The sequence below is a fragment of the Pyrgilauda ruficollis genome, unplaced genomic scaffold (assembly GCF_017590135.1).
Source record: "Pyrgilauda ruficollis isolate IOZ18807 unplaced genomic scaffold, ASM1759013v1 scaffold1, whole genome shotgun sequence".
Taxonomy (NCBI): Eukaryota; Metazoa; Chordata; class Aves; order Passeriformes; family Passeridae; genus Pyrgilauda; species Pyrgilauda ruficollis.
This window is the reverse complement of record NW_024508100.1, coordinates 18,082,900-18,109,210: the sequence shown is the minus strand read 5'-3', so window position 1 is coordinate 18,109,210 and position 26,311 is coordinate 18,082,900. Positions and strand designations below refer to the sequence as shown.

General features: G+C 37.0%; 1 protein-coding gene across 2 annotated transcripts in view; it reads left to right on the top strand.

Moving 5' to 3' along the window:
- The window catches only part of PDS5A (PDS5 cohesin associated factor A), a 78,160-nt gene that overhangs the window by 43,342 nt on the left and 8,507 nt on the right, over window positions 1-26,311 (top strand). For both annotated transcript variants that reach the window (XM_041470425.1, XM_041470501.1), the window contains exons 12-29: window positions 3,702-3,853; window positions 7,019-7,132; window positions 7,777-7,858; window positions 8,597-8,645; window positions 8,773-8,912; window positions 9,942-10,057; window positions 10,756-10,861; window positions 11,729-11,889; window positions 14,538-14,661; window positions 15,795-15,953; window positions 16,235-16,303; window positions 16,928-17,064; window positions 17,741-17,864; window positions 18,143-18,347; window positions 18,846-18,960; window positions 21,931-22,063; window positions 22,677-22,796; window positions 23,873-23,935. In XM_041470425.1, the coding sequence (XP_041326359.1) occupies window positions 3,702-3,853; window positions 7,019-7,132; window positions 7,777-7,858; window positions 8,597-8,645; window positions 8,773-8,912; window positions 9,942-10,057; window positions 10,756-10,861; window positions 11,729-11,889; window positions 14,538-14,661; window positions 15,795-15,953; window positions 16,235-16,303; window positions 16,928-17,064; window positions 17,741-17,864; window positions 18,143-18,347; window positions 18,846-18,960; window positions 21,931-22,063; window positions 22,677-22,796; window positions 23,873-23,935 (2,169 nt within the window). The remainder of the gene's footprint in view (window positions 1-3,701; window positions 3,854-7,018; window positions 7,133-7,776; window positions 7,859-8,596; window positions 8,646-8,772; window positions 8,913-9,941; window positions 10,058-10,755; window positions 10,862-11,728; window positions 11,890-14,537; window positions 14,662-15,794; window positions 15,954-16,234; window positions 16,304-16,927; window positions 17,065-17,740; window positions 17,865-18,142; window positions 18,348-18,845; window positions 18,961-21,930; window positions 22,064-22,676; window positions 22,797-23,872; window positions 23,936-26,311) is intronic.

Below are 26,311 nucleotides of genomic sequence, written 5' to 3'. Positions count from 1 at the left end.
CACTTTCCACTGGGACTTTGTACCTAGTGAGAAGGGGATGATTGTTACTGTGTCTTCACCGTGTCTGTCTGTTTTCCTTTAGCATGCTGCTGTCAGTAAGAGACAGTCAGCTATTACTGCATAGCTGTAATACTGATTTCTACAGAGCTAGATCTTTTTTGTGTGGCTTTAAATCAGTGTGGTGGCATGTAATGTTCCTCATATGTTAGACTAAGTCTTTTCACACCAGTTTTAGGTTTGATATGTTGCATTTCAGGGTTAGGTGCTTTTTCAGGTGATGAGTGAAGAATTACTTGTCTGTACATGATATTTCTCTTATAAAAATCTCTGGAGAGAGCTTTAATGAAAGTATATCCTGAGGGGAAAATAAAATTGAGCACTGACTAGAAATTACTACAACAAATACTTAGCATTTGAAGTAGACCTTAGCAATACAGGATGTGTTAGTAAATATAGTTACTGCTATAAAATGAAGATCAAGGACTTGTAAACTTTCATCTGTTTTTTTTTAATTATTTTTAGGATTTTTCTCCATTTTGGGAGAGGAGCATTGATAATGTCCATGTAACTATCTTTGTTTTCTGTGTACGATTTTCTCAATTCCAGGCTGAGTGCACTATACCTATTTTAATAACTTCTTTTCTTTAAAAGAGCTCTGTATTTTGCTGGCTGCATTTACCCTTTGTAGCTGGGTTTCTGTTGGACACATCTACTGCAAACATCTAAATGATGGTTCATCAGTTTGACTTCAGCTTTTTAGGTCTGCAGTCATCTGTCAAATGAGTATTGCTATTACTGTGAAAAGAATGCTTGTCCAACAGGCTGAAGTAAAGTGCCAACCTGTCATTTCAGTTCTGCCTCTTATCTTTATAAAGCAGGGAAAAAAATTTAAATCATGCTAATTGGTACACCATTTAAGTGATCTGTTTTCTTTCTCTCCTGACCATACTCTAATTGGCACAGTATTGATAGTCTAAACACTTTCTAGAGTGAAAGTTTCTGGCTAAAAGACACTATTTAATTTTTTTAAGGAATGTCCTTAGCTGATTTGATCTATATAGACATTTGAATGATGATTGTAACTATTTGAAAAACAACAACAATTTTAAAAACAAACAAAAAACCCCCACTTCCACTAATTTTCAAATCCATTTTTATTGCTCCACATGGAAAAGTAACTCTGGTAACATGCTTCCTGAAAACTGAAATCTGGTCTTTGGTAATAATTGTTCTTAGGAAAGCTCCATTGGATCACTGTTTCAAAGGGCTTTCCAGCATCTTCACTTCTCAGAATAATTAGGAGACATTTTAAAAACAAATAACAAAAATACTCTTGTCCATAATACTGGAATAATCTTTAGAACCTGAGAAGTTAAGAGAGTTTTGACAGCTGACTTCATTGGCATTTCTCCCAACAGTCTTTATGGAGTAGAGACTCAGGCCCTTCTTAAGAGCTGACTTGCACATCATCACCTTCAAGTCAAAAGCTATAGAGTGAGGAGCCATAGAATCATACACCTATTTTTGTTTCTTCTTTACGGATTTTTCTGCATGTGTGTTAGTTTTAACTGTACTGAAAACCATTGTGGCTTTTTCCAGATGAAGGAGAACTATTCTAAGATGTTTATTAAAGCTATTCTAATGGGTAAGGGATTGTATTGAACTTTCAGTAGCAACTTTTTTTCAAAACTCAGCCCAACAGTCATCAGTGGAGGAATTTAATTATGTTGGTCAACCAAGGAAGCCAAGGTTATCAAAATTCTTCTGTTAATTAAATCAGGGTAGTAATTCTGTTAGCTGTGTTTATGTATGCTGCCTTTGAAACTGATTATTACATTCCTCTTTATGTTTATTTGCTGTTTCAGCTTTAAATTACAGAAGTGTCTTATTCTTTTTTCCCCCTACATGTGTCACCTATTCAATGACTTGCTTCCATGGTGTTCCAAACTTCTCTAAGTGCTTTGGTCCAGTGTCTCCCATTGTCAGTCTGCAGCTGCCTTTCTGCATGCTCTGAGATCTACTCTACAGCAATTTCACTAATCAGAATTCTGTTGGCAATCCAAACCTCCTTTCTTTTGTAACCCATTGTTACTCCTTCATTTTAAACTTAAATTTTCTGGAATCATTTCTAGAAATCATTTTTTGTTTTCTTCTGACAAGTTTTGCCATCCTTCCTGTCTCCTATAGGAGATCTGATGAAGCTATCACCTGCACTGGAAGGGTATATCTGAATGCAGAAAAATATTAATGCTTTTCTGAAAATGTTTCCCTTTCAGGCCTTTATTTTCTTTAAAATGTGCTTTAGATCGTAACAGGAGTGAACAAATTCCTGCAAAAGAGTTAAACAATAACATCTATTTATAGCTAAAGTTTCTCTTTTGTGAAAACTAATTACTGTGTTGTGTTCTAGCAAAGTCATTACCATCTTGACTCATCTCTCACAGTTTTAATACTTAAGAAATATGTAACAAAATACAGTTTATAGTTTTTTCTTTCCATCTTATTGTTATAACCTACTCCAACAGCTAGTGGTGTCATGTGGTGACATGGGCCATATTAAAAATCAAAAATCTTGAAGATTTGTCTTTTCTTTGCCCTTCAAGAGAAGGATATAATTCAGTAAAACTATTAAGAAGTTAAATGTGCAGTACCTCAGTGGTATTGAGTCAAGCCTTCAGTTTAACAAGATTGAGGAAGTTACAGTGTGAATAATAGTATCTACATTTATGCTTCATGGGCTGAAATGATCTGAGCATTGTTAATCCTTGGGAGTTCAAGGCCAAAAGTGATACCTAGTGTGTTCTGAAAGAAATTAGCTCTTTCATTTCAAATATAATGCATTTCTTCTAAATGATGTGGGAAAACAAGTGTCTTCTGAGGTTTACTGTGTAAATCATTCAGCAGGAGACACTATGCTGCCTAAATTAATCCTGAAGTCAGTTTTGGTATGATTCCTCACACAAATCAGCACAGAATGGCTTATGGGTCTTGTCTGTTAAATTGTTTAATAATGGGACATTTGTTATTTACTTGAGAGGATAAAGTACGACCACCAAAAGCAAGATGGAGAACCCATGAACTCCTCCTGTAGCTCTTGTACTCTGTTTTTTTTTTTTTCCTTAATCCCTGCAGTCTTAGAGCAATTGCTTCAAGGTTTCAGCAAAATGGGCCTCTCCCACTGTCCTGGAAGGTGGCCTAAGAGTTTAAGCCTAGCAGGTTTGGCTTGGCCTGGGCGCCAGATCTCCCATGTCTAGGCAAGGTGCTGTAAGATGGCGCAAGGCAATGGGAAGAAAGAAGTCTGCCGCTTCTGTTGCCTGTCTCTGAATAGAAAAGCCTTCCAAATCCTGGCTCAGTAAGACACTTATTCAGGCATACATGTTAAGCTGTACTTAACTTCTTTTCTGCTGGCTAGCTCTCAGATTTTTTTACGCTCAGCACAGAGAAGTACTGAAGTCCTGGGTACTGACAGTATTTAATCTGCATAGTACTGGCAAGAAAACCCTTACACAGGCTTTACAAGTTTTCATCTAGAGGCTTCAAACAGCATTTTTCAGCTTTTAAAGTGTCTGAATATAGGAGGTCAGAAAGTGGCTATTTTGTCTTTCGTGCTTCTACATCTTTACTGTATTTTATATGTTTTATTTATTTATTTTTTTACCAAAACCAATTCCCCAACTTCTTTTCATTTCTTCCCTCTCAAGTGGCGAGTAAGAAAAGAAGCTATGATGGGTCTTGCCCAGCTGTACAAGAAGTATTGTCTTCATGCTGAGGCTGGAAAAGATGCTGCAGAGAAAGTGAGCTGGATAAAGGATAAACTTTTGCACATATATTATCAAAATAGCATTGATGACAAGTGAGTCAATCTAAGTCTTCCTACTTTTAATTGTATAGTGATAAGAGATACTCTGAAAATATGTTCTTCTCCTGTGGAAGCTGTTACATTCTGTATTTACAGCTTGATGTATGGTGTATTTAATTAATCATTAAGACATGTATGCACATATTCAGAATTGTTGTATTATCTGTTCATGGGTTCATTTTTATATACTGATGGAACTAGATCTATGATGATAGCAAATTTTCATTAACTGACTACTGTGTAGGAAAAAAATAGTTAAATCTGGCATTTACTCTGCCATCTGTGGTTCGCCTTACTACTTTCCAGAGGCCAGGCTGTTAAAATCCATCCTCTGTGTTATGTGTGTCCACACCACAGTACATGCACAAATCTCTCCTTTTGGTATATGGACCTTTAGGTAGACCGAAAGCTGAAGAAACATCAGGGGTGCTTTCACATTTGATTTGTCTGTGTTCTGTCACTCAGTCCCTTTGATTTTTTTGAAATACCATTTTGGTGTTCAAAAAAGTATTTTGGCCAAGGTTTTGGAAGATTATTAATAGTCTTTCAGGAAGAGAGAAGCTGTGGTAGAATTTCAGCCTAGATTTTTAGTAGGATAGACTCAGAAAATTCTTTACAGCCTTGCTTATGCAGCCTGCTACTTCAGCAGGTTTTGTTGCCTTGGTGACTAGTCTGAATGGGCCAATAGCCTCCTTCAGGTGCCATTTATGATACTAAATTTTTAAGCACTGCAGTGGTGAAGGTTCTCGCTTTGTTCATCTGGCTGATTGTAAGTGGGCCATAGTTGCATATTGATTATGCAACTCCTTTTTTGAAAATCAGGAAGTCTTCACATAGTTTATACAAAGCTATTTCAGCATATACATAAAAATATACTTTAGTTTGCATTGAGAGGTTTATGGTTTTTCTACCATGTTTACATCTCATTTTCAGTACACAGGTTTGATAGTGGACAGAGAATGAATCAGTTGTATAGTGAATGGGGCAGATGTTTTCTGTATTTCTGCTCAAGCAAAAGCAGAACACTGATGGAAATGATTCAGGGAATTTTAAGGGAAGAGTGTGTCATCAAAGCTGAGTTTCTTTCTCTGACATGATTTCAGAAAGCCTGATTACACTATTGAAACTAGCTTTTTCATGAGGAGGCATGGATTATATCCTGTTTGTTTTCTGTGTGTCCACACAGAAGGATCAGTGGCTTGATTTTAATGTTCTTCTAGGTCAGTTTGATGCTCTAAATTTTAATTCAAATGCTACTAGTCTTCAAGGCTGACAACTAAATTTTTGCTCAGTGACATCATTGCGTTGGTTTCCTGATCTCATTGGAGGGATAAATGTGTGCTATTGTCAGGATTTTAAAGATTTAGCACCTGAAGAGATGTAGAAATGCTATGATCTTTTAAGACAGAGTCTGTTCAATCCTTTAAACACATAAGCAAGGATGGGCCAAAATTAGCCAGTTCTGCCCTATTTTCCTTCAGTAATGCAGCAAGGAGGATAAAAAAGTAGCAGTGGACAGCTCTGAGCCTTGGGAGTATTTTCCACAGCGTGCATAGGATGACACTATTTCTTTCAGGAGATAATAGTGCAATATCACACAGACTTCAGGCATGAAGTGGAATAGAACAGATTTTTTTTTTCCACACATTGATATCTTGGTCACTTGATAATGTTTTTGTTGTTGCTTGGCTGTTGATGTACACATCTGCTCAAGACTGAAAACTTCTGACCATAAGAGCTGCCTCTCATGTATTCTCTGAGCTTTTGTTTTACAATAAATACATAGGGAATGGAGTGAAACAACCACATCTGAAACAGTGCCCTGTTACCAACTGTTGTTATCCTAGCCAGTCACTTTCTTCACAGGAGAGAAGTGTGTCTTGCAGTTGTTCCCACTTTGTAAATCTTGACCCTGACCAACAGGGACCAGGGAAGGGATGATGCAGTCGTTCCATTTGTATTGATTGCTTTTCTAGAACATGTATCTATAGACACATTGAATAGAGCAATGTTCATAAATTGGTAAGAGCTCTGATGCCTCCAATCTCCTAGTGTATTAAACAGATGGAGTCCCTTGAGCTCCAAAGATCCTGTTCCCCAAACAATTTAGTTCTTGGAGTCATCAGTAGGACAGTGTACATTTAAAGAGACAAAGCCAAGTTTTCTTTAATACTGATGGGCTGTCTTGAGGTAGTTGTAGCCATACTCATGGTCATCCTTTTATTCCTCTGTCTTGCCCTCGTGTCTCTTGGAATTTTCTTTCAACAAAAATAAGCTTCATGAGCTACAATAACTTGTGTTTGATCTGTGCTGCTGTGGTCTCTGTACAAGGCACTCACGGAGTTCTTGCTAGTACCAGTGCACTGGTACATAGTGAAGAGGTTTTAAAACTCAAACACACACAGTATTTGTCAATAAATATCAAATTGTATTGCTGAACATTGTGCACAACTTTCATTAACATTTGAATGTTCTTTCATTTGGGGGGGGCTATAATTAGATGAACTACTCACTTGTATTTTGTAGTTCAAAGTTGGTTTTTAATGTAAAACTTCAAATGTGAATTTTAAAAATATAATTGGAGATTGTTTTTGCTGGTTTGGTTTGTTCTCAGTTTGCCTTTTGCCCCTTTAGTTGTATATGTTTTGATGTTCCTTCATCTCCACTTTTTTAGTGCTGATTTTTAGTTTCTGTATTAGAATGAGTAGATTCCCAAGTACTACAGTTCAATTTTAACCATTCTTTCAAGGATACTAAAGACTTTTACTTTTCCTCTCCTTCGAGTTATATTCTTGTATTCTTTCTCTTTTATTTGAGCTTTTTACTGTCAGTGTTCCTTCAATGTATTGGAATAAACAAAGGGAGATTCTCAGATCTTAAAAACAAGAATTTGGATGGTGACAGATTACTCCCTCTTAGAGGTGAAAGTGTAAGAACGTGAAAAAGCTCCCAAGAAGCAGTTCTTGCTAGTCTTTCTATCAGTAGTGGAAAGAGTCTTTACAGCTGAGAAAAAGGCCACTAATTTTTTGTCTTCTTTCTTTGTTGAAAAATCTGGTTTTAATGACTTCCACTATTTCTTGTTTTTTCAGCTTGTCTGGAAGGTATTGTTTGGCATGTACAGTAGTGATTTCTCTTCTTTTTTTTCTTCTTTTCCTGCAGATTACTGGTAGAGAAAATCTTTGCTCAGTACCTTGTTCCACACAATTTGGAAACGGAAGAGCGAATGAAGTGCTTGTACTATTTGTATGCTAGCTTGGATCCAAATGCTGTCAAGTAAGTATAGTTTGTATTCAATAAATACTTGCTTTCTTGGGCTTTTTAACATCTCTGTTATCTTACTTGTATTATATAATAAAAACAGAGCTAATGGATGCTTAGCATTTTTTGCAAGTAGCATAGTATTTGGAAACACTTCCCTTTTATATACAAACCCTACATGTCCATTAGACAAGAGGATCTGGTGATATTTGAGAAGAGCAGGTTTATCCCTTCATTTTCATGCAGACTTAAAAGTGTGCAAGTGATGACTTATAGGTTTGCTCTCTATTAGGAACCATGATGAAGGTGTCTAACTGAATTCTGGATGATGGTGAACTGTTATTTGTTTGGGTGGTTGTAAGAAATAATACAGGTATCCTGCATATGTTAAATTGTTAAATTGATCCTAGAAGAATAAGAGAGATGATGCTCTGTAAAAAGAGAAAATCAGTTCCACCTAGTTTTCAACACTTATTTTTAATATTTGGTAGGTTTTGATTGTACCTAACAGGTGTTACACTTAATAAATAAATTTTTTAAAATAAATTAATTTAATTTAATAAATTTGTTTTTAATACATTTACAGTCTTGTTTATTAAAATATCCAGCATGTTTTTCTCATGAAGAAGCTTTTCTTTTCTTGTTTACCATTTTTGCAGAGCACTGAATGAGATGTGGAAGTGCCAGAACATGCTAAGGAGTCATGTACGAGAATTGCTGGATTTGCATAAGCAGCCCACTGTACGGTTTTGAAAATATTTATACTTTACCCAGTGGATCTGTGGGACTGATTTACTGGGGGGTTTTAATACTGCATTATTGATTAAATGTAACTTCATTATTTGTTCATTTCTGTATGTACACAACATTCCATTCTCACAAAGTAAAGTTGCTTTCTGTAATGCTTGAAGGTATATGACCTCCTTCTGTTGATCGTTCTTTTGTAGTACTGCTCAAGAGCTTTGGAGCAAGTTTTAAAAGTTTCAAAGGTTTTTGTTTGCTTTTGACAAAACTTTTTTCTTTCTCACTTTCTGAGAAATTTTGAAAATGGAATACGTTGTAACATAAAACAGTGATTTCTTCATTGGTTAGAAAAAACAATTTTTAAATATTTGTACTGGAATTTTACTAGTAGAAATTTTAAATACAAGGGCATTACTTTGAGGTTTTGTTGAGAGAGTGGGTTTGTGGGAATTTCCTGTTTTGGTGGGTACTGGGGACTTTATCGTGATTTTGATCTGTTATCTGAATTAATGAATTTTTGCAGTTCTTTGATGTTACAAGAAGATTTTTCACCTTTCTGTGTAGTAGCTGCTAATGATAGTTACCTTAGTCTAGTATCTATTCTTAAAACAAAAACATAAACCATAAGATTCAGGAGTAGAAAGTAGTGCTGCAGAAGACTAAGAAATCACCTTAAAGGTATTTTATAAAGGAGATATTGCTGATTTGTTTGTCTCTTTTTGCTGTTGTCCTCAGTCAGAAGCAAACAGTGCTGCCATGTTTGGAAAGCTGATGACCATAGCAAGTAAGTATTAATAACTTTCTATAAACATTCTATAAACTACTACAGCATTCCTGGAGGCTATTTCTGTGAATCTTGGCCTGCTGAAGTTGCAAAATCATCTCATGTTAAACTGTTTTTGATCATACAGAAAACCTTCCAGATCCTGGAAAAGCACAAGATTTTGTGAAGAAATTCAATCAGGTTTTGGGTGATGATGAGAAACTTCGGTCCCAGCTTGAACTGTTAATTAGCCCTACATGTTCTTGTAAACAGGCAGATGTCTGTGTGGTAAGGAAATAGAAAAGCAATCTTCTGCACCATAAATATTTGCACTTAAAACTGCTGCCTGGAATTAATGGTCACCTTAGTTACCTAAACATGATTTTTAAATGTTTCCAATTTTCAAAAAATGCGTTTTTGATTAACCTGTAGAGATTAGGGAAAAGGTAATTGCAACCATTATCTTAAGAAAACACTAGCTTCATTCCTTCCTGGGATTATAAGCATTAAGCATAATGTCCAAAAGACCAATTTATTTTTCCAAAATACTTTATTTCAAGTGCTTGTTTTGTGGTTTTAGGGTACCCAAACAGTCTTCTCACGCTGATTCAGCTTTCAAGTACCAGCAAGTCATCTGTTACCATCTGCATATTATTAATTTATTTTTCATCGTAGAATAGTATTTTGAGATCACTCTTTTTTTCCCGTCATGTTATTTAACCTCTTTGATGAAAATACACACCTTGATATTAAATTGTAATTTTCCAGAGTCCACCAACCATCACAGATTTTTAATTTTTTTTAATGGTCTTAGGCAAACTAAGTAATTTCATTGACAGGAATTAAAGATCACAAAGAGCATTTACAAACAGACGTGAACTTCTTGGGTTTTGTCTAATGGCTCAGAAATTTTACAGGGAAGGGAGCAGGACAATTTTTTCATTGTTATGAAATCTCAGTGTACTACAGGGTTACCCACAGTTTTCTGGATTACACTTGACGACAGACATACACATTCTGTGCACTGCACTTCACTCTTCTTTAAATCTATTTTGAATCTGGGCTGCAGTTCTTAAGAACCCCTGAAGAGCTCTAACTAGAATGATATTTAAATAGTTTTGTAAAGTATGTCTGCTTTGAATGTAACATGATTGAGAGAGGCGTGGCGATACCAACAGCCTTCCCCTTAAAAACATTTCACTGATTATGTAGACAATCTCTGTGGTAAAAAAAAAGTAACTATATTTAGCTTACTAAACATGTTAAAGAATTTAGTAAAATGGGTGTAATTCTTGTTTGTATCTAATGTTCTTGTAGAGGGAGATAGCCCGGAAACTTGCAAATCCTAAGCAGCCAACAAATCCCTTTCTGGAAATGGTCAAATTTCTTTTGGAAAGAATTGCCCCTGTACATATTGACTCAGAAGCCATTAGGTAAGTTTGAAAGATCATGAACAATTGACTCCTGAATGATAAAAATATGCTAGAAATAGCAAAAGAAAAAATAACTTTCTTGGTGTTTAAATTGGTCTGTCCTAGCACTGTGTGGGTGAGTTTTTAATCAAAATTATGTAGATGTATTCATTCCCAGCAGCCTAGAGGATGCAACTTCTTTTGATGCTGCTTTGCTGCGCTATCTGTAAAATTATTTTAAAAATGTAGCCGTTCATGGTGAAAATTCTATTTGTGGGGCTTCAGGTGAAAACTGTGAGCATAATTTTTGCATAGTTAACTGCAGCACAGTCTTCCATATAGCATCTGAATTAATTAGCTTTTGTGGGATTGTGTAAGAGAATGTTTTGATTTCTTTTGAGACTTGTCTGGCAACCTAATTACAATTCTGAAACTTGTGCAAGTATGTGTTGATCTAATGCCACCAGCATGGTGGGGGGTTTTTTGGATGGATTTTTTTTTTTTCCCCTAAAGAATTCATTTTGCAGAAAGTGCAAAAGGAAAAGGACTAATGTAATAACTTAAAAATAGTAAAAACCAAACAGCAATGCCAACACCACCCCTAAGGACTGTTGCTTTCCCTTCCTGTGTTGTGAAAACTAAGCAATCTTGCTTGTATCTCCAGCCTTTAACATTGTTATACTTACTCATTTGTTCCTTTTTTGTATTTCTCATTTCAGTGCACTAGTAAAACTAATGAATAAATCCATAGAGGGGACAGCTGATGATGAAGAGGAGGGTGTAAGTCCTGATACTGCTATTCGTGCAGGGCTTGAACTTCTCAAGGTAATCTACATTAATGCAGCTGTAATGGAAGGGGCAAAAGTGACATGAGTAACGAATTAGTGTTAGCATGAATTTAGTAGTTATTACTTAGATAATTACTTTTTTAATGTATGAAACTGCTTAGTAATACTCACTTGAAAGAAGAATAATGGAATAGATGGTTTGTTGGAAGAAGTATGTTTTGGAAAGGGTGCCAGGTGTTGAAATGTACATGTTAAAGCAGAAATTGATTTCTGCTTAGAGAAGTAGTAGAGAAAATGGTGTAGAGGTAAAGTGAGAGGAAGAGAAACAGGGAACTGGGAGAGACACCTTCTCTGGGCAGTGTATGACACTGGCAGGAGAGCAAGCAGTTAGCTCAAGAGCCACGTTATTTAGCGAGAAAAAGGGAACTTGTGTTCAGTGGTGCTGAGAAGTGGAAGGGGGAGAAAGAAGGATTGGAAATATCTGGAAAACAGTTGCCCATGTTTTTTTTACTTTCTGCTCAGGGACTAGAGATTCTGGAGAAATTAAAATTTCCATCCAGTTAAATTAGGTTGAAAATAAGTGTTCTTAAATAGATTGCAATGTAGACAAATACTCTTGAATAAGTGTTCGTTTGAAGAAATGTGTTTTTATGTATTCAAATAATGTAGTATATTACAAAATATTTGGAGGACAGGACAACCTGAAAAGCAAAATTTACATGAATTTATTTGACAATTTATATGTAATCTTCTCCACAGTGCAGTTATTGAATGTAATAGTTTTGTATGGGCATGTAACAGCTATTTGTGGTGATGGTAATGCCCATAAACAGCCATCATTTTGTTGTTCTGATAATTCATTTACTATAAATAAATATACCTTTGTTTTAATGTGTGTCTGCAGGTTCTGTCCTTTACACATCCTACCTCGTTCCACTCTGCAGAGACCTATGAGTCTCTACTGCAGTGCCTCAGGATGGAAGATGATAAGGTAGCTGAGGCAGCCATACAGATTTTCAGAAACACGGGTCACAAAATAGAAACAGACTTGCCACAGATAAGATCGTGAGTATTGTTACATTCTGCTTTTCATATCTGGAATTCTGCCTCTTGATAGTTTATTCAATGTGTTGCCCCTATCTAGACTTGTTAATATGAACAGCTTCTCTTCCATGATTTTGATTTCCTTCAGTACCTTGCTGTCCCTATCCCTTCATTTTTTAATTCTGTGCTCTCATATTTTTTATGTGTTTATTGAACGTATTAGGTACTTCTTAAAAATCTTGTTATAATAGAGACATTAAAACCAGTGCATAGCAAATCTTTTAGGTTACAAAATAAGCAACAGCAAAAATACAGCAAAGATATGATTACTTGGCATAATTTCTACTAATTTCTGTCCTTCACACAATTTTTTCTATCTTTGTAAGAAACGTAGATACAATCTCTGATATAGTTAATAGCTCTGTTTGTTATTAAACAAAATGGAAAGCAAAATCTAAAAGCAAGAATGAATTTTTAGCAAAGAATAATTGTCTGTCTGTAAGTTGTCATTCATTTCATGCTGTACTGCTGATTAAAGCTGCATAATCTACTAGGTATTCACTGACTATTAAATACCTTGTGAGTAACATCTGAAACCTTAAAATCAGCCTGTCAGTAACTAACTTGTCCAAATAATAAATCACATGTTTCAAGTTCTCATATATTGAAATATCATTTTGGATATTCCCATGCTAAAATTCATATTAGTGTACACTTCTAAGTTTGCTGTAAATTAAAGCTGTAACCTCAGTGATTCTTCTGAATGGGGATCAGATTTTGGGCAAAAGAAAAATATTACAAATACGGGTATATGAGATACATTTTAAGGCATTTGTAGGGCTAAAAAGAAAGAAGAGCCCAGCTCTCCTCATTGTGAGTACAGTTCCCAGTATAGTCCCAAGTGCTTTGGTTCCATACTAGAATTTAATCAATACTCTATTGCTAGACTATATCATGTTCTCTCAAAGGATCTGGTATTGCTGACATTTCTTTGACTTTGTGCCTTAGCCAGATATTGGTGAAGTTTAGTCTGGGAGGTGTCCACTTAAAAATGTGACTGTCAAAGTGGAGGTAGCATCCTTGGCATGGTTTCCAGGCAAGTCAGGTTGGCATTCTGAAAAACCATGTCAGTGTTTTCACTTGACACAAAGAAAAAGACGTCTGAGGACAAGTAGATGTTCCAGACTTCAGGTATTCAGAAATCTTTATCATAAATAAACTATCTGATACAATCAACAAGATAGTTTGTTTCAAGGGACCTGTTTGTATTTTCAGGTTTTTTTAAATGCTTCTGTGAGCAGGACACTTGCTGTCCTTTGAAGCAGTGTTCACCAGCAGCAGCTCAAGTTTTTCTTCCTTGTATAGGAAATGAATAAGGGGTTTTGTACCAGTTCATGGACAAAGACCACCATATGACTTGGGACCCTCATGAGAGCACTGGCTGTGCTCAAACAGAGCTTGTGGACCATGTGTAAACTTGTAGAGGTGCATGTCAACGTTTCAGGTTTCACCTCTTGCAGATTTGTGTCAGTTGGGGTGTGCTGAGGTGTGGTTTGTAACTGCTGCACCAAGGCCTTGCAAATGTACATGTACTTAACACCATGAAAACTGTAGGTTAGGCATTGAAGGTTATTTTAACTGTAGGTTTTCCTGTATTCTGTCATGTTTTGGCTGTTAATCCAATTTGTGCAACCTTGGCAGGTTTGAGAAGATATTTTCTACTTCAGAATACTGTTAACATGTTTTTCAGGGTCTTTGGTTTGGTTTTGGATTTTGTGGGGGTTTTGAGGAAACTTGAGGTTTGATTCTTTCAACCCAGCTAGTTGCTCTTTAGCCTCGATTGCTGATTTTGATTATGTAGAATGTGTCAGCAGGGTGCTGAATAATCCATGTACTGAATACTGTAAAAGAGCTTTTCAAGGAGGCAGGGAGATTTCTGGGGATGTTTCTGTGTCCGACTCTTTCTAGGTGGTTTTGTTTTTTCATGTTAGTTGCTGGGTGAGTTGCAGGGTGAACCTCCTGAGTTAGTGTCTCAGCTGCTGAGCTCTGATGGGCCAGGCCTGCCTTCCAGCACTGCCTGGGCAGTGACACTGAACAGTCTGACCAGCCTGGACCTAGTATCGGGAGTGGCTCCTGCCCTGCGCTTTCCTTCCGTGCCTTCTGATCAGCAGATAGATTGCAGGAGATTCAAAATCTCACAGCAAAGCAATTGTTTGCTTGGGTATACATTGTGATTAAAAGTTCTGGTTATAAAAGCCTGTAAACACACTGATGTTCAGTGGTTATTCTTAGCTTTCACAGATTTTCTTCACCCCTGTCATTCCCAGGCTTGGATAATAAGTCCAGGAATTCACCCTAGCTGAAACTGTCATGTTGCCCCTACCTTACATTTGTCTTCCTAAATAGCTTTATTTTGATCATTATTTTCTTTCATGTTTGATTTTTTTTTTCCCTGTGGGCTGTTTCCTTCTTGTATGTGTACAATCAGATATTCAAGTATTGCTAAATACAGGTCCATCCTGCTTTTTACTTTGTGATCTTTCCTGAATAGACTTCAAAGGAATACTTGATTTATGAGACAGTGATGATAGATCTGTGTGTGTGCAGATACTTATTTTTTTGTAGATTGCAAATTGCATTTTGAAGTATTCTATTTAATGTTCACACAGAACACTAATTCCGATTTTGCATCAGAAAGCAAAAAGAGGCACTCCTCATCAGGCAAAACAAGCTGTTCACTGTATACATGCCATATTTTCAAATAAAGAAGTACAACTTGCACAGATCTTTGAGGTATGTGTTGCCTTTTTGCTTTTAAGATTTGTTTCTGTTATTAATTGATACTAGTAATTAAAATTAATTCCTACTGTTTATTAACAGGTAACAGTTTATGAGGTCAGGAAGCCTACAGATGTATGGTAGTTAAGTCATTAATTTTACAATAGCAAGTTATTAATATTTGTTTCTTAAAGTCACAATTAACTAACATTTTCATGTCTGATAGATGAAGATTTTTCTTTTTATCTGCATGGGAGAAGTAAGCTAAATATGCTGGCCTGATCCACAGCAAATCCCATGGAGGATACTAAATGAGAGAAAACATTCCCTGCTTTCAAGCTGTATTAAATTACCCAGCTTTAAGGTCTTTACACATACAGCCTTGCCTCACTAAGGCAGTTGGTGCAGAACAACTTGGCTGTAAGCTCAAACATCAGCTTACTGCTCACTTACTGCTTCCTTAGACAAGTTATTAAGCAAAAAGATACTCTATACAGAGCAGTTTATTACTTCTCACTGTAGTCTTTTAAATAATAACATTATTAGTCTGCACTTGTAAAATATTTTAGGTTCTTAATCTTGGCTGTCTTTGAGCCTGTGCATAATTTATAAGTGTGAAAAGCTTTGAATTAAGCTTGCAAAGTTCGATTTCTGCTTAGACTTCTGTGGGAGTGCTTGTTCCCTCCCTAAGATACCAGAATCTGATGCAGTGATGTGGGGTGATACAGGAATTGTCCTGGTGACTGTTACCTGGAAGGTAAATACTGATGGCTAGTAGAAATGTTCCTGGTGGTTTTCAAGGTTTTGGCTGCTGTTTTCTACCATTGGCAGTTGGGATTCAGGTTTTCACAACTACTGAACAAAATTAAGTCAAAGTTTTTTCCCATGTCACTCAGGTTTGAATGTGTTTCACTTTAAAATAAGAAGAGAATATAGAATTTGTTTTGCCCCTACCTTATATGAGATTTTTATTTACTCTGTTGAATAGGAAGTTGTATTCTTGATACTTCTGATTGCTAATTTTATTAATTGTTTTGGAAAAACAGTGAAATCCATCAGCAATACAGCAGTAAAATATACTATTTTAAGACATGTTAATTTATTAACTGAAGCCGAATTTTCAATTTTTTAAATTTTTTCTTCCCCAGCCTCTTAGTAGAAGTTTGAATGCTGATGTACCAGAACAGCTTATAACACCCCTGGTGTCTTTGGGTCATATTTCTATGTTGGCTCCAGACCAGTTTGCTTCTCCAATGAAATCTGTTGTTGCAAATTTCATTGTGAAAGATCTGCTAATGAATGACAGGGTAAGATTTATCTTTTTTTTTTCTTCTTTTTTTTTTGTTTTTTTTTTTTTTTGTAAGTTCTTATTATGCTGTTAGCCTATTATGAACTCTGTGGGGAATACAGCTTTTTTGTGAAACGAGTCTGTAAGGTAATGTTCTGTAAGTGGTTAGTACAGTGATAATTGCATTATAAAACATACTTTTTTGTAAAAGAAAGCCTAATCCATTACTTTCTTCTATTTTTACTTCTTCATTTTCTGTATGGATTGAACCAGTTTGTATACTTACATGAATTTCTATAGTCAACAGGTGAGAAAAATGGAAAATTGTGGTCTCCGGATGAAGAAGTCTCTCCAGAAGTACTAGCAAAGGTGTGTTATCTGCTGACAGCAATAATGTGTATATCTGCAATTAAAAGTTTACTTCAAGCTGTGGGGAATATCAGAAGAAATCCCTTCAAGTGTTTTTGTATTAGTCCTATAAGAACATTATTGTTTTTGTGGATTATACACAAAACTGATAGAAACTGTGCATTCTGTTGTCTTCACTTCCTGGTATTAATTATTCCGAGTGTTGAGAAGATCAAGAAATTCAAAAGTTGGAGTTTTCCTTACAAGAAAGATGACTTTGACTTTACTGACTTGTAAACAGATTTGAAGTAAATTGAAACCCCAATGAATGGGAATCCAATTATAGCCATTTCTAGGAGTTTTTATCTAGTTGCTTTTACTTTTAATCATATATCAAGTATCTTGCATCCTTTGCAGATGCAAATCTGCAGAGACGGTGGACCATAGTTGTAGTCTCCTGAGGTCAGAAAGAAGAAAACTTCTTCTTTTTCACTCTAAATATTTACTGCTTCATTCTGTTCCTTTAAAAATGTACCAGCTCTAATACACAGAAACCTATGGGAATTTCAATTTGACAACAGTAGATCTTAGTAACTTACCAGCTCTGGCAAGTAAGTTGATTGTTGATTTGTTTGTGTGCGATAGGTGCAGGCAATTAAACTTCTGGTACGCTGGTTGCTGGGTATGAAAAACAACCAGTCAAAATCCGCAAATTCCACACTCCGGTTGTTGTCAGCCATGCTCGTCAGTGAAGGAGACTTGACAGAACAGAAGCGAATCAGGTCAGATTTTGTTCCTTGCAGGCTTGCATAAACTTGTTTTAGAATTTCAGAGAATGTTGGTTCTTTTAGAGTGCTTGTGGAATGTTAAGGTCAGCACCATGTTGGCTGCAGATTTGATCAGAGTAGTAATATTAGGACTGGAGTGGCAGCATGAAATTATGTTAGATACTCCCTTTCTTGCAATTTGCTAATACCTGCAGAGTTCCAAATTAGATTATTTTCCTAATAAAAGACATTGTAGAGAGTAGAACACCTGCAGAGGTATCTTTGAAAACAATTGAGTGATAAGTACCTCCCAAGCATGTTAGATTTTATCTTGGGTGGAGCTTCTTCATTCCACCTGTGAGGTAGCTGCACCTCAGCTTCGTCTTGAGGGTGAAGGAAGGAAAGAGAGAAACTGTGGCAAAAACGTTGCTTTAATTTAGACAGTGATAGGAAAACAAGAAACTTGACTCATCTAATTTCATTGTTTTACTCAAAGTAGAGGATTTTTGTGGGGAAAGTAAGGCACTTTATTTTTCACAAATTTGGTAAGGTTAATTTAGCTTGATGTAGAGCTATGTTACTGGGACATCATTGATCTTGTAAAAAGAAGAAATTGAGACATGCAGGTAATTTAAGGATAGTTGTGGTGAGCTGTGATTAATTATTTGGGGTTTTTCTCTGCCATGTTTAGTAAATCAGATATGTCTCGACTGAGATTAGCTGCTGGTAGTGCAATAATGAAGCTTGCACAGGAACCCTGTTACCATGAAATAATTACCCCAGAACAGTTCCAGCTCTGTGCACTCGTCATTAATGTAAGTAACTGCATTAGAATTGAAGTGACCCTTAATTGAGTTCTGAGTCCTTACATCTGAGCTTTTATTGCTGCTGCAGAGTATATTCTGTTCCTCACTGCAGCTTTCACAAGTGATTGAAGTTTCAATTTCAAATGTTAACAGTGCTGCTTCTGTTCATATTTTTTAAAAGCCTCCTCATAATTCCACCTTGAATGCCTCTTTTTTTTTTTTTTTTTTTTTTTTTTTCTAAGACCAGGATTTTGATGGTTGCACTTTTATGGTTTGTGTTGCTGTAGGATGAATGCTACCAAGTGAGGCAGATATTTGCCCAGAAGCTGCATAAGGCACTTGTGAAGTTACTGCTCCCATTGGAATATATGGCAATCTTTGCTTTGTGTGCCAAAGACCCTGTGAAGGAGAGAAGAGCACATGCCAGACAGTGCTTGCTCAAGAACATCAGTATACGAAGAGAATATATTAAGCAGAATCCTATGGCTAATGGTTAGTATTTCACTAAAATTGTTAAGCATACAATAATACTAAACTGGAAGGAATAATTATTAAACCTTAAGCAATTGGCTTTTCTAAAGAAACACTAGATAAGTTTAATCTGTTTCCTCATCTTTATATTAGACACATTCAAATCTAAATTTACTTAGTTCAGTATTAGCATAAACAATAAAATACTCCTCTGTACATTGCTGAGACTTATGGATGTAAAATCCAGTGCTCTTATGATTATAGTTGTTTTGCTCAAAAAACAAAATTTTGTGTCCTGATATTTTTAGGCTTTATGACCTTCTTCCTGAAGCAAGACCAAGTAGATTTGTAGCAGTAAAACATGTTCATTTTTTTTAATGATTCATTAAAAGTAAAGTCAGTAGGAAGAAAATGCAAGTCAAAATTTTACATTTCGTGTAAAAAATTTGAAAAAGTTTTTCTTATGATGCATGTGTATGTGTATAATATAGAAGCAATTTTTTGTTGTTATTACTGTAGAAAAATTGCTGTCCTTGCTGCCTGAGTATGTGGTACCATATATGATTCACTTACTGGCACATGATCCAGATTTCACAAAACCTCAGGATGTTGATCAGCTTCGTGATGTCAAAGAGTAAGTGTCAAGTGATTCTAGAATTCCTATGGTGAGAATTGTTCTGCACTTGGAAAGATACAGATTAGGAAGAGGAAAAAACTAATTTGGAAGAAGAAATACTTGTTTTATCAGCAGTATCTTCCAAACTAGATTAAATGGAAAATGGAAATATGGAACACTTTAACCATGGGAAGAAGGCATCAACAGCTGCTTAGCAGTATATTCTGAAAGCCCAAATGGTAATCTGTAGTATACCAAATTAGTGAGTTGTGTGTCCTTCTTTTAAAGTAAGTAAAGATTTTAGAGTCTTGTCTTTGTGCCTAGGAATGTTTATAGGATATCAAGTAATGTTAGTTCAAATATTTTGGAACTTTTAAAATAGGGTGCTTCTCCAGGACTTGAAAACAGGCTGGGTAGGTCCTGCCTCACTGGAAACTTGTTTTCCCCTTCCTATGCAAGCCTACTAAAATTCATTCTAAGTAATTACTGCTGACCTACCACTTGCACTATACATCAGCAGTGCAGGCTTAGTACTTCTTAATGTATTCAGCACAGATTACTGTATGCAATACCGTCATACTTGGCAGGAGCTTGTTCTGTACTCTTTCCACATTCAGACCTTCTTGTGTGCCTCAAATAGTATTTCATATCTTAATTATAACTTTTTACTCCTTATGTCTTGCAGTGAATTTTAAAGTTTTAGAAAAGAGTTAACACTTAAAAATTGTTGAAGCATGTTGTCTCTCTCACCACACAGTGCTGGTTTTAGTGTTTTAGTTTTTTGTTGTATTAATTTTTGATGAAACGGAGCTTTGTTGGTTTTGGTATTAGGCATGTATAACCACATACTACAGTATGCATCATCCAGAAAGCAGTTCTATTCTGGCACCAATAGACTAGTTCAGATCTCAATGCTTTTTGCACCTTCACTTCTCACAGTCCAAGTCTGATTCTTTCTCTAAATGAAAAGCTTGGTGTGTTCTGATTTCTGAATTACTTGATTCACACCTGGTCAGACCTGAACTAAGTGAAGATTTTTTTACCTTACCAACAAGTCTGCATTTTGTCCCAGCACTCCCTGTTCCTGGCAACATCTGAAAGCATCCTCCAGCATGTACTTTATCCAGAATGCATGGGAACAAGTTCTGATTGGCAGTCACTGAGTTAATACTTTCTTTGAGAAGCACTTTCTAGTGCGCAGAGCTTTTTTGGACGGTCCTTTTATAGCTTTCCTTTGTTGCTGGATTTCCTCCCTCATGTTTGTCGCAGACTGGCTGAACTAGCCAGAAGGGACTGCTCCAAACAAAGAAATACTCTGTAGGGGAATTTTGGCAGGAATACTTCTCTGAAGAGTCTCCTGAGATATGAGAAAAATGTTTTCCATTCAATGTGATACAGTGTTTCTTTTAACAGCTCTGAATGTCTTAGTGTTCACTTTAAAGTGTTAACATAGATGCTTGCAAAGTTGGAAAAACAGGCTTTGCAGTGTTTTGTAGGTGTCTCCCTAGTTCATCTTGGTTTACATGGCCTAGATACAGTGATGTGCAGTAAATGCATGCTTAGCAGTTCCTGAACCATTATCTGTGATACTTACTGTTACTGATGACGTTTTTTAAGCTTATCCTGCAGGGGTTTGTTTGGGGTTGGTTGTTTTTTATCTTTATACTGTCTCAAGCATCTTTCTCTTCCTAATTCATGTTCTGAAATTACTGAAGAAGATACAAAGAATGACTTTATGTGACTGTGTTCCTCTAGGTGCATATTTTTTTGCATAAAATCACACTGGTGTTTTGGACAGGTCTTGTTCAAAGTTGATAATTATTTATGTAATTTCCTGACTTAGTAGGAAAGTCAAGCTATTGAATTTGACAAGAGTTAACTGGAATTACCAGAGTATAATGTGTTCTCAGTAGTAATCTTGGGGTAACACTGGATTTTGCAGAACCTGGGTCAGAGTGGTATGTTACTGGTCCTGTGTTCATCCTATTCAAGTTCTTGAAAACAGTGTATACATGGATGTAAAGTTTTCTAACAGATTGATTTACTACAGCCTTTGTAGCTCTTGGATGCAAGTCAGACTAGAGACATCTTAGTTTCTTGAACATCAGATAGCTCTGTAAGTATTTTGATGAAGCATTAGCCTCTGAGCTTTTGAGAGAGATGTTCTTCATCTCTTTCATTACAGTTTGTATCAGGTAAGAAGGTGGGGGCTTTTGTGAACAGGGAATTTGTATGTCTTTCCCGACTGAGCACTATTTTACCTTACAGGGACTGTTGATCCTCTAACCATATGCAGTGGTGGAGCTTGATAGCAAGCGATAGCATGGATGGACCAGTTGGGCTTTATATCGTAACTGACAAATTTTTAAAACAAACTGTCAGTCAGAATTCAATGTAGTCTCACTAGAAGTAAGCTAGAGCTAAAGAAAGAAACCTAGGAAGGCTAATTCCATTGAGTCTTACCTGGGAGAATTTTCCTCCCATACAGAACACTGGGAAGAATCTGTCCTGCTTTTTCAATCTTCTCTCCTATCTGAACTGCAGTATTAATCCACCTCGTGTGGATAACTGTCTAGTAGCAGCATGACTAAGCCTGCCTTGAGTGTGCTCATGGTCCACTGTTGATAAGGACATGGCGCTCAAGGTATTGATTACAGAATTTCATTTGCATGATGATAGCACCAGAATTCCTGTTTCTGTTCATATGTGGAAGAGAAAAAAGTTGATTGGCTGGGCAGTATTTACAGATGGTAATGAGCACACTAATTTGGTAGGTTAATCAAAGGAGTACAATTAAGACTGTGTGTGGTAAAGGTCTAGACTCTGTTTACACCATTATATGAAGTTATCTGTTTAGGTCTTCAAATTGATTTTGTTTTCTTAAGAAAAAGCTGGTACAGCTAACAAAATTTTGTAAAGCTTTGCTATATGTAGGAGATGTAGTATAAATGCTGGAGTGTAATTGCTTGTGGTTTTATGGCTTTTTAGGTGCCTGTGGTTCATGCTTGAAGTTTTAATGACAAAGAATGAAAACAATAGCCATGCCTTCATGAAAAAGATGTCAGAAAACATCAAGCTTACTCGAGATGCTCAGTCTCCTGATGAGCCAAAGGCCAATGAAGTAAGAAATGCAGTTGAGATTAGTGCTGGGTGATGAGCTGAGGGTTTCACAAGCACGATTTTGCAGGAAGTCTGAAAGAACTAGCTCTGACACTTTTATGGTTTTTTAAAGACACTGCTAATTGCAAGCACTGTCTGTATGTTTCCAATCTCATTGCAAAACCTTGCTGACCTCAGCCAGTATGTAATACCTGCATTTTTTGAAAGTATTCCTGCTACTGCCTGCCTTATTTTAACAACTGCCTAGTTTCTTCACATAAGTATCTTCTGCTGTTGGGGGCGGAAATATTGCATTATGCAGTTATTGTTAAACCCATTCGTTTCTAGCAGTGATGAGAAACCATTTAAGGTGATTTGACTGAGCAAGAGCTTCAATTGTACAGCATAGTCATGTAAAGTATTACTAGGTTTTATAAATAGTATCATCTGAAAAATGAGGACTTCTCCATATGTTTGAAGGCCCAGCAGTATGGTTAATGATACAGTTTTTAAAAATGTCCTTAGTGGTGGTTATTTAAATGCATACTTTAAACTTTTTGAACTACCGCATTCTTTCTACACTGTAAAAACAGTGAGTAATTCCTAAAGCATGCTTTTCTTCTTTTTTTCTCCAGAAACTTTACACAGTATGTGATGTAGCACTATGTGTAATCAACAGCAAAAGTGCTTTGTGCAATGCAGATTCACCGAAGGACCCTGTATTGCCAACCAAATTTTTTACACAGCCTGAAAAGGTAAATTTGTTAATTTTATTTCCAAAGTAATAAGGGGAAATACATTTTTTTGATGAGTGAGAGCTGGTTATTTCTGTAAGATAATAAGTGGGAAAATGTGTATTTTATTATCAGCGGTTAATTTTTTAATGTCAGCTCTGGTTGTGCTGTCTGTATTAAGAAATGTTTGTAACTGGGTGAGAGCTAACTGGAATTAATGCTGGTATGTTGGCATGTATTGCTGAATCATTTCATTGGTGTGTTTTACAAGTGCATCTGAATGTTTGAGAATATATGTATTTTCTGACTGTATATCTGACTTAGAATGCAAATCAGAAAAAAAAAGGGAACATTATTTTATGTTCCCCATGATATGTTACTATCTCTCAGTAGTTTTTGGGCTATTCTGCTTGCTGTACAAGTTGGTCCTCTTACGTGGCTTTGGCAAGTACACCTCTGCTGTCAGCAGTGGCACTACTGCTCTCCAAGAGACCTTGCTTCTGAAAAGTGTTAGGGGAGCACAAATAATTCTCTGGACCAGACCTGATGTTTTAGTTGTCCTGGAGAATGTACTGGCTGACATTTTTTAGTGCCCTAGGCAGTTTAAGCAAAATTTGTTTCCTATTTAATTGTGAAATGGCAGGTGCCATGTAACAGTGAGCTGGTGCCTTTATTCAGTTACAGGATTTCGGTCTGCGTAAACTCTGATACTCAGCATGACCAAGGTAACAACTTTCAACTTGTTTAGAGAAAATGGCACCTCTTTTCCTCTGTTAGGACTTCCATTAAAAACGTGCCAGTGGACAAATAGGGAGAACAGTTTTGCATAATTTCAAAAAATTCATGTCACTTTAGAAGGAAAAATGTTCATTCCTATTTTAGGTATGGCATACTGTCATTCAGTAGTGCTCACTGTAAATCTTCACCAAAATACGAGTTCGACCTCTCTTTATTAGATTGATTCATTAGTCAGCAGGTTGCGTGCTGTGAAGTATGTGTAACTCTTGATAGTTGCATCTGAGAAGTTAGTTGAGTGTATATAAAAAAGAGGTGAGATTGAGACATCAAATACAAACTAATTTTGTTTTTTTATTCAGGATTTCTGCAATGACAGGAATTACATTTCAGAAGAGACAAGGGTTCTTCTTTTGACAGGAAAGGTACTGTATTTTGACAAGTTGCAAGCCTTTGAATATTACTTATGGTTTTTAAAATGTTCTGGACCGCTGTTAAAAGTTATATTAAGAGTTCATGTACAGTGATTTGTAACTCTTTTATTCGATGACATATAATTAATTCCTTGAACATACTACCTGATGAGTACACAACATCAAGGTTGTTATCTGTGCACTGGGGTACAGGTTCTTGATTAGTTTCTTCTACTACTGAAGTAAGCTTGGCGTAAAGTTACACTGCATACAGAGAATTGTGATACCACTAGCATTGGCAATCTTAAATTTTCAGTTGTGATATTTTTAATATAGCTTTTATTGCTGTTAAATTCAGGTGCAAATGTCTGCACTTTTGAACATCTATTTCAGGGAGTCCCAGCTGGAGTTATTCTGTGATTCTAACATTCTGTATTTGCAAAGCAAAGCACCTTTGGGAGAGGCTTTCCAAAACATAATGCAGAGTTAGGTTCAGTACAACAGTAGGAGATATCAGAGAATCATTAATGTTGGAAAAGACCTCCAAAATCATTGATTCCAGCCACTGACCAAACACCACCCTATCAACTAACCATAGCACTAAATGCCATATTGAGTATTTCTTGAATATTTCAGTGATGGTGACTCCACCACATCCTTGGCCAGTCTATTCCAATGCCTGACAGTCAAGAAATTTTTCCTGATGTTCAACCTCAACCTCCCCCTGGCACAGCTTTTAGCCATTGCCTCTTTCCTGTCTTTAGCTGCCTGGGAGAAGAGGCCACTCTCCACCTGGCTACAGCCTCTTTTCAGTCAGTTGTGAAGAGTTTCAAACACCCCCAGCTACCTCAGCTGCTCTTCATAAGTCTTTGGTTCCAGACCCTTCACAAGCTGCATTGCACTTCTCTGGACTCACTCCAGCACCTCGGTGTCCTTGCAGTAAGGGACCTTGAATCAGGAAGAGGATTCAAGGTGTGGCCTTACCAGTGCTGAATAGTGAGGACAGTCACTGTCCTGGTCCTGCTGGCCACACAGGCCAGGATGCCATTGGCCTCCTTGGCCACCTGAGTACACCATGGCTCATGTTCAGCAGCTCTCAGTCAGTACTCCCAGGTCGTTTTCCACTGGGCAGCTTTCCAGCCACTCTGCCCCAGCCTGTAGCACTGCCTGGACTTGGTGTGACCCAAGTGCAGGACCTAGCACTTGGCATTGTTGAACCCCAATGGGCCTTGGCCCATTGATCCAGCCTGTCCAGGTCCTTCTGCAGAGCCTTTGGCCCTCCAGCAGACAGTAGTGCCACTCACTTGGTGTCATCTGTGAACTGACTGAGGGGACACTCAATCCCTTAGTCCAGATCATCAGTAGAGGTACTGACAGGACTGGCCCTAACACTGCTCCCTTGGGAACGCCAGTAGTGACCAGCCACTGCTGCATGTAGCACCTTCACCACCTTTCTGGGCCTGACCACCCAGCCAGTTCTTAACCCAGTGAGGAGTGCAAGTGTCCAAACCATGCACTGCCAGCTTCTCCAAGAGTGTGCTGTGGGAGACAACATTAAAGGCTGTAGTGAAGTCCAGGTAGACTACATCCAGAGCCTTTCCCCATCCACTAGGTAGGTCATCTGATCATAAAAGGAGATCACGTTGCTCAGGCCGGACCCATCTTTCCTAAATCCGTGCTGGCTAGGCCTGGTCCCCTGTACACACCATGTGGTTGCACTCAAGATAACCAACATATCATCCATAACTTTACTGGCCACCAAGATCAGGCTGACAGCCCTTAGATGTCCCACATCCTCATTCTGGCCTTCTTGTAGATTGGCATCACAGTGGCCAATCTCCAGTCATCTGGGACCTCTCCAGTTAACCAGGACTGATGAAAAATGATGGAGTGGCTTGGTAAACTCTTCCATCAGCTCCCTCAGCACCCTCAGGGGGATCCCATCCAGCCTCATAGACTTGTGACTGTCAGAATGGCTCACCAGGCCACCACTTCCTTCTGGATTGCAGGGGATCTGTTCTGCTCCCTGTCCCTGTCTACCAGTTCAGGGGCTGGGTAGCCTGAGTATAACTGACCTTTCTGTTAAAGAGACAAAGAAGGCATTAAATCCCTCAGCTTTTCCTTTATCCTTGGTTACAATGTTTCCCTCCATGTCCACTAAAGCATTGAGATTTTCCTTGGCCCTCTTTTGTTAATGTATTTGTAAAATTTTTTATTATCTTCCATTGCAGTGGCCAACTTGAACTATTATATTTATATATTTGTGTTTTATTTTTATATTACTTTTCTGCATATAATTATATAAATATGATTTAGAAATAATCACTATCTGTATGGGGTTCTGTGATACAATTATAAGGTTTTAGATCTTGCTGTGGCTGATGACTT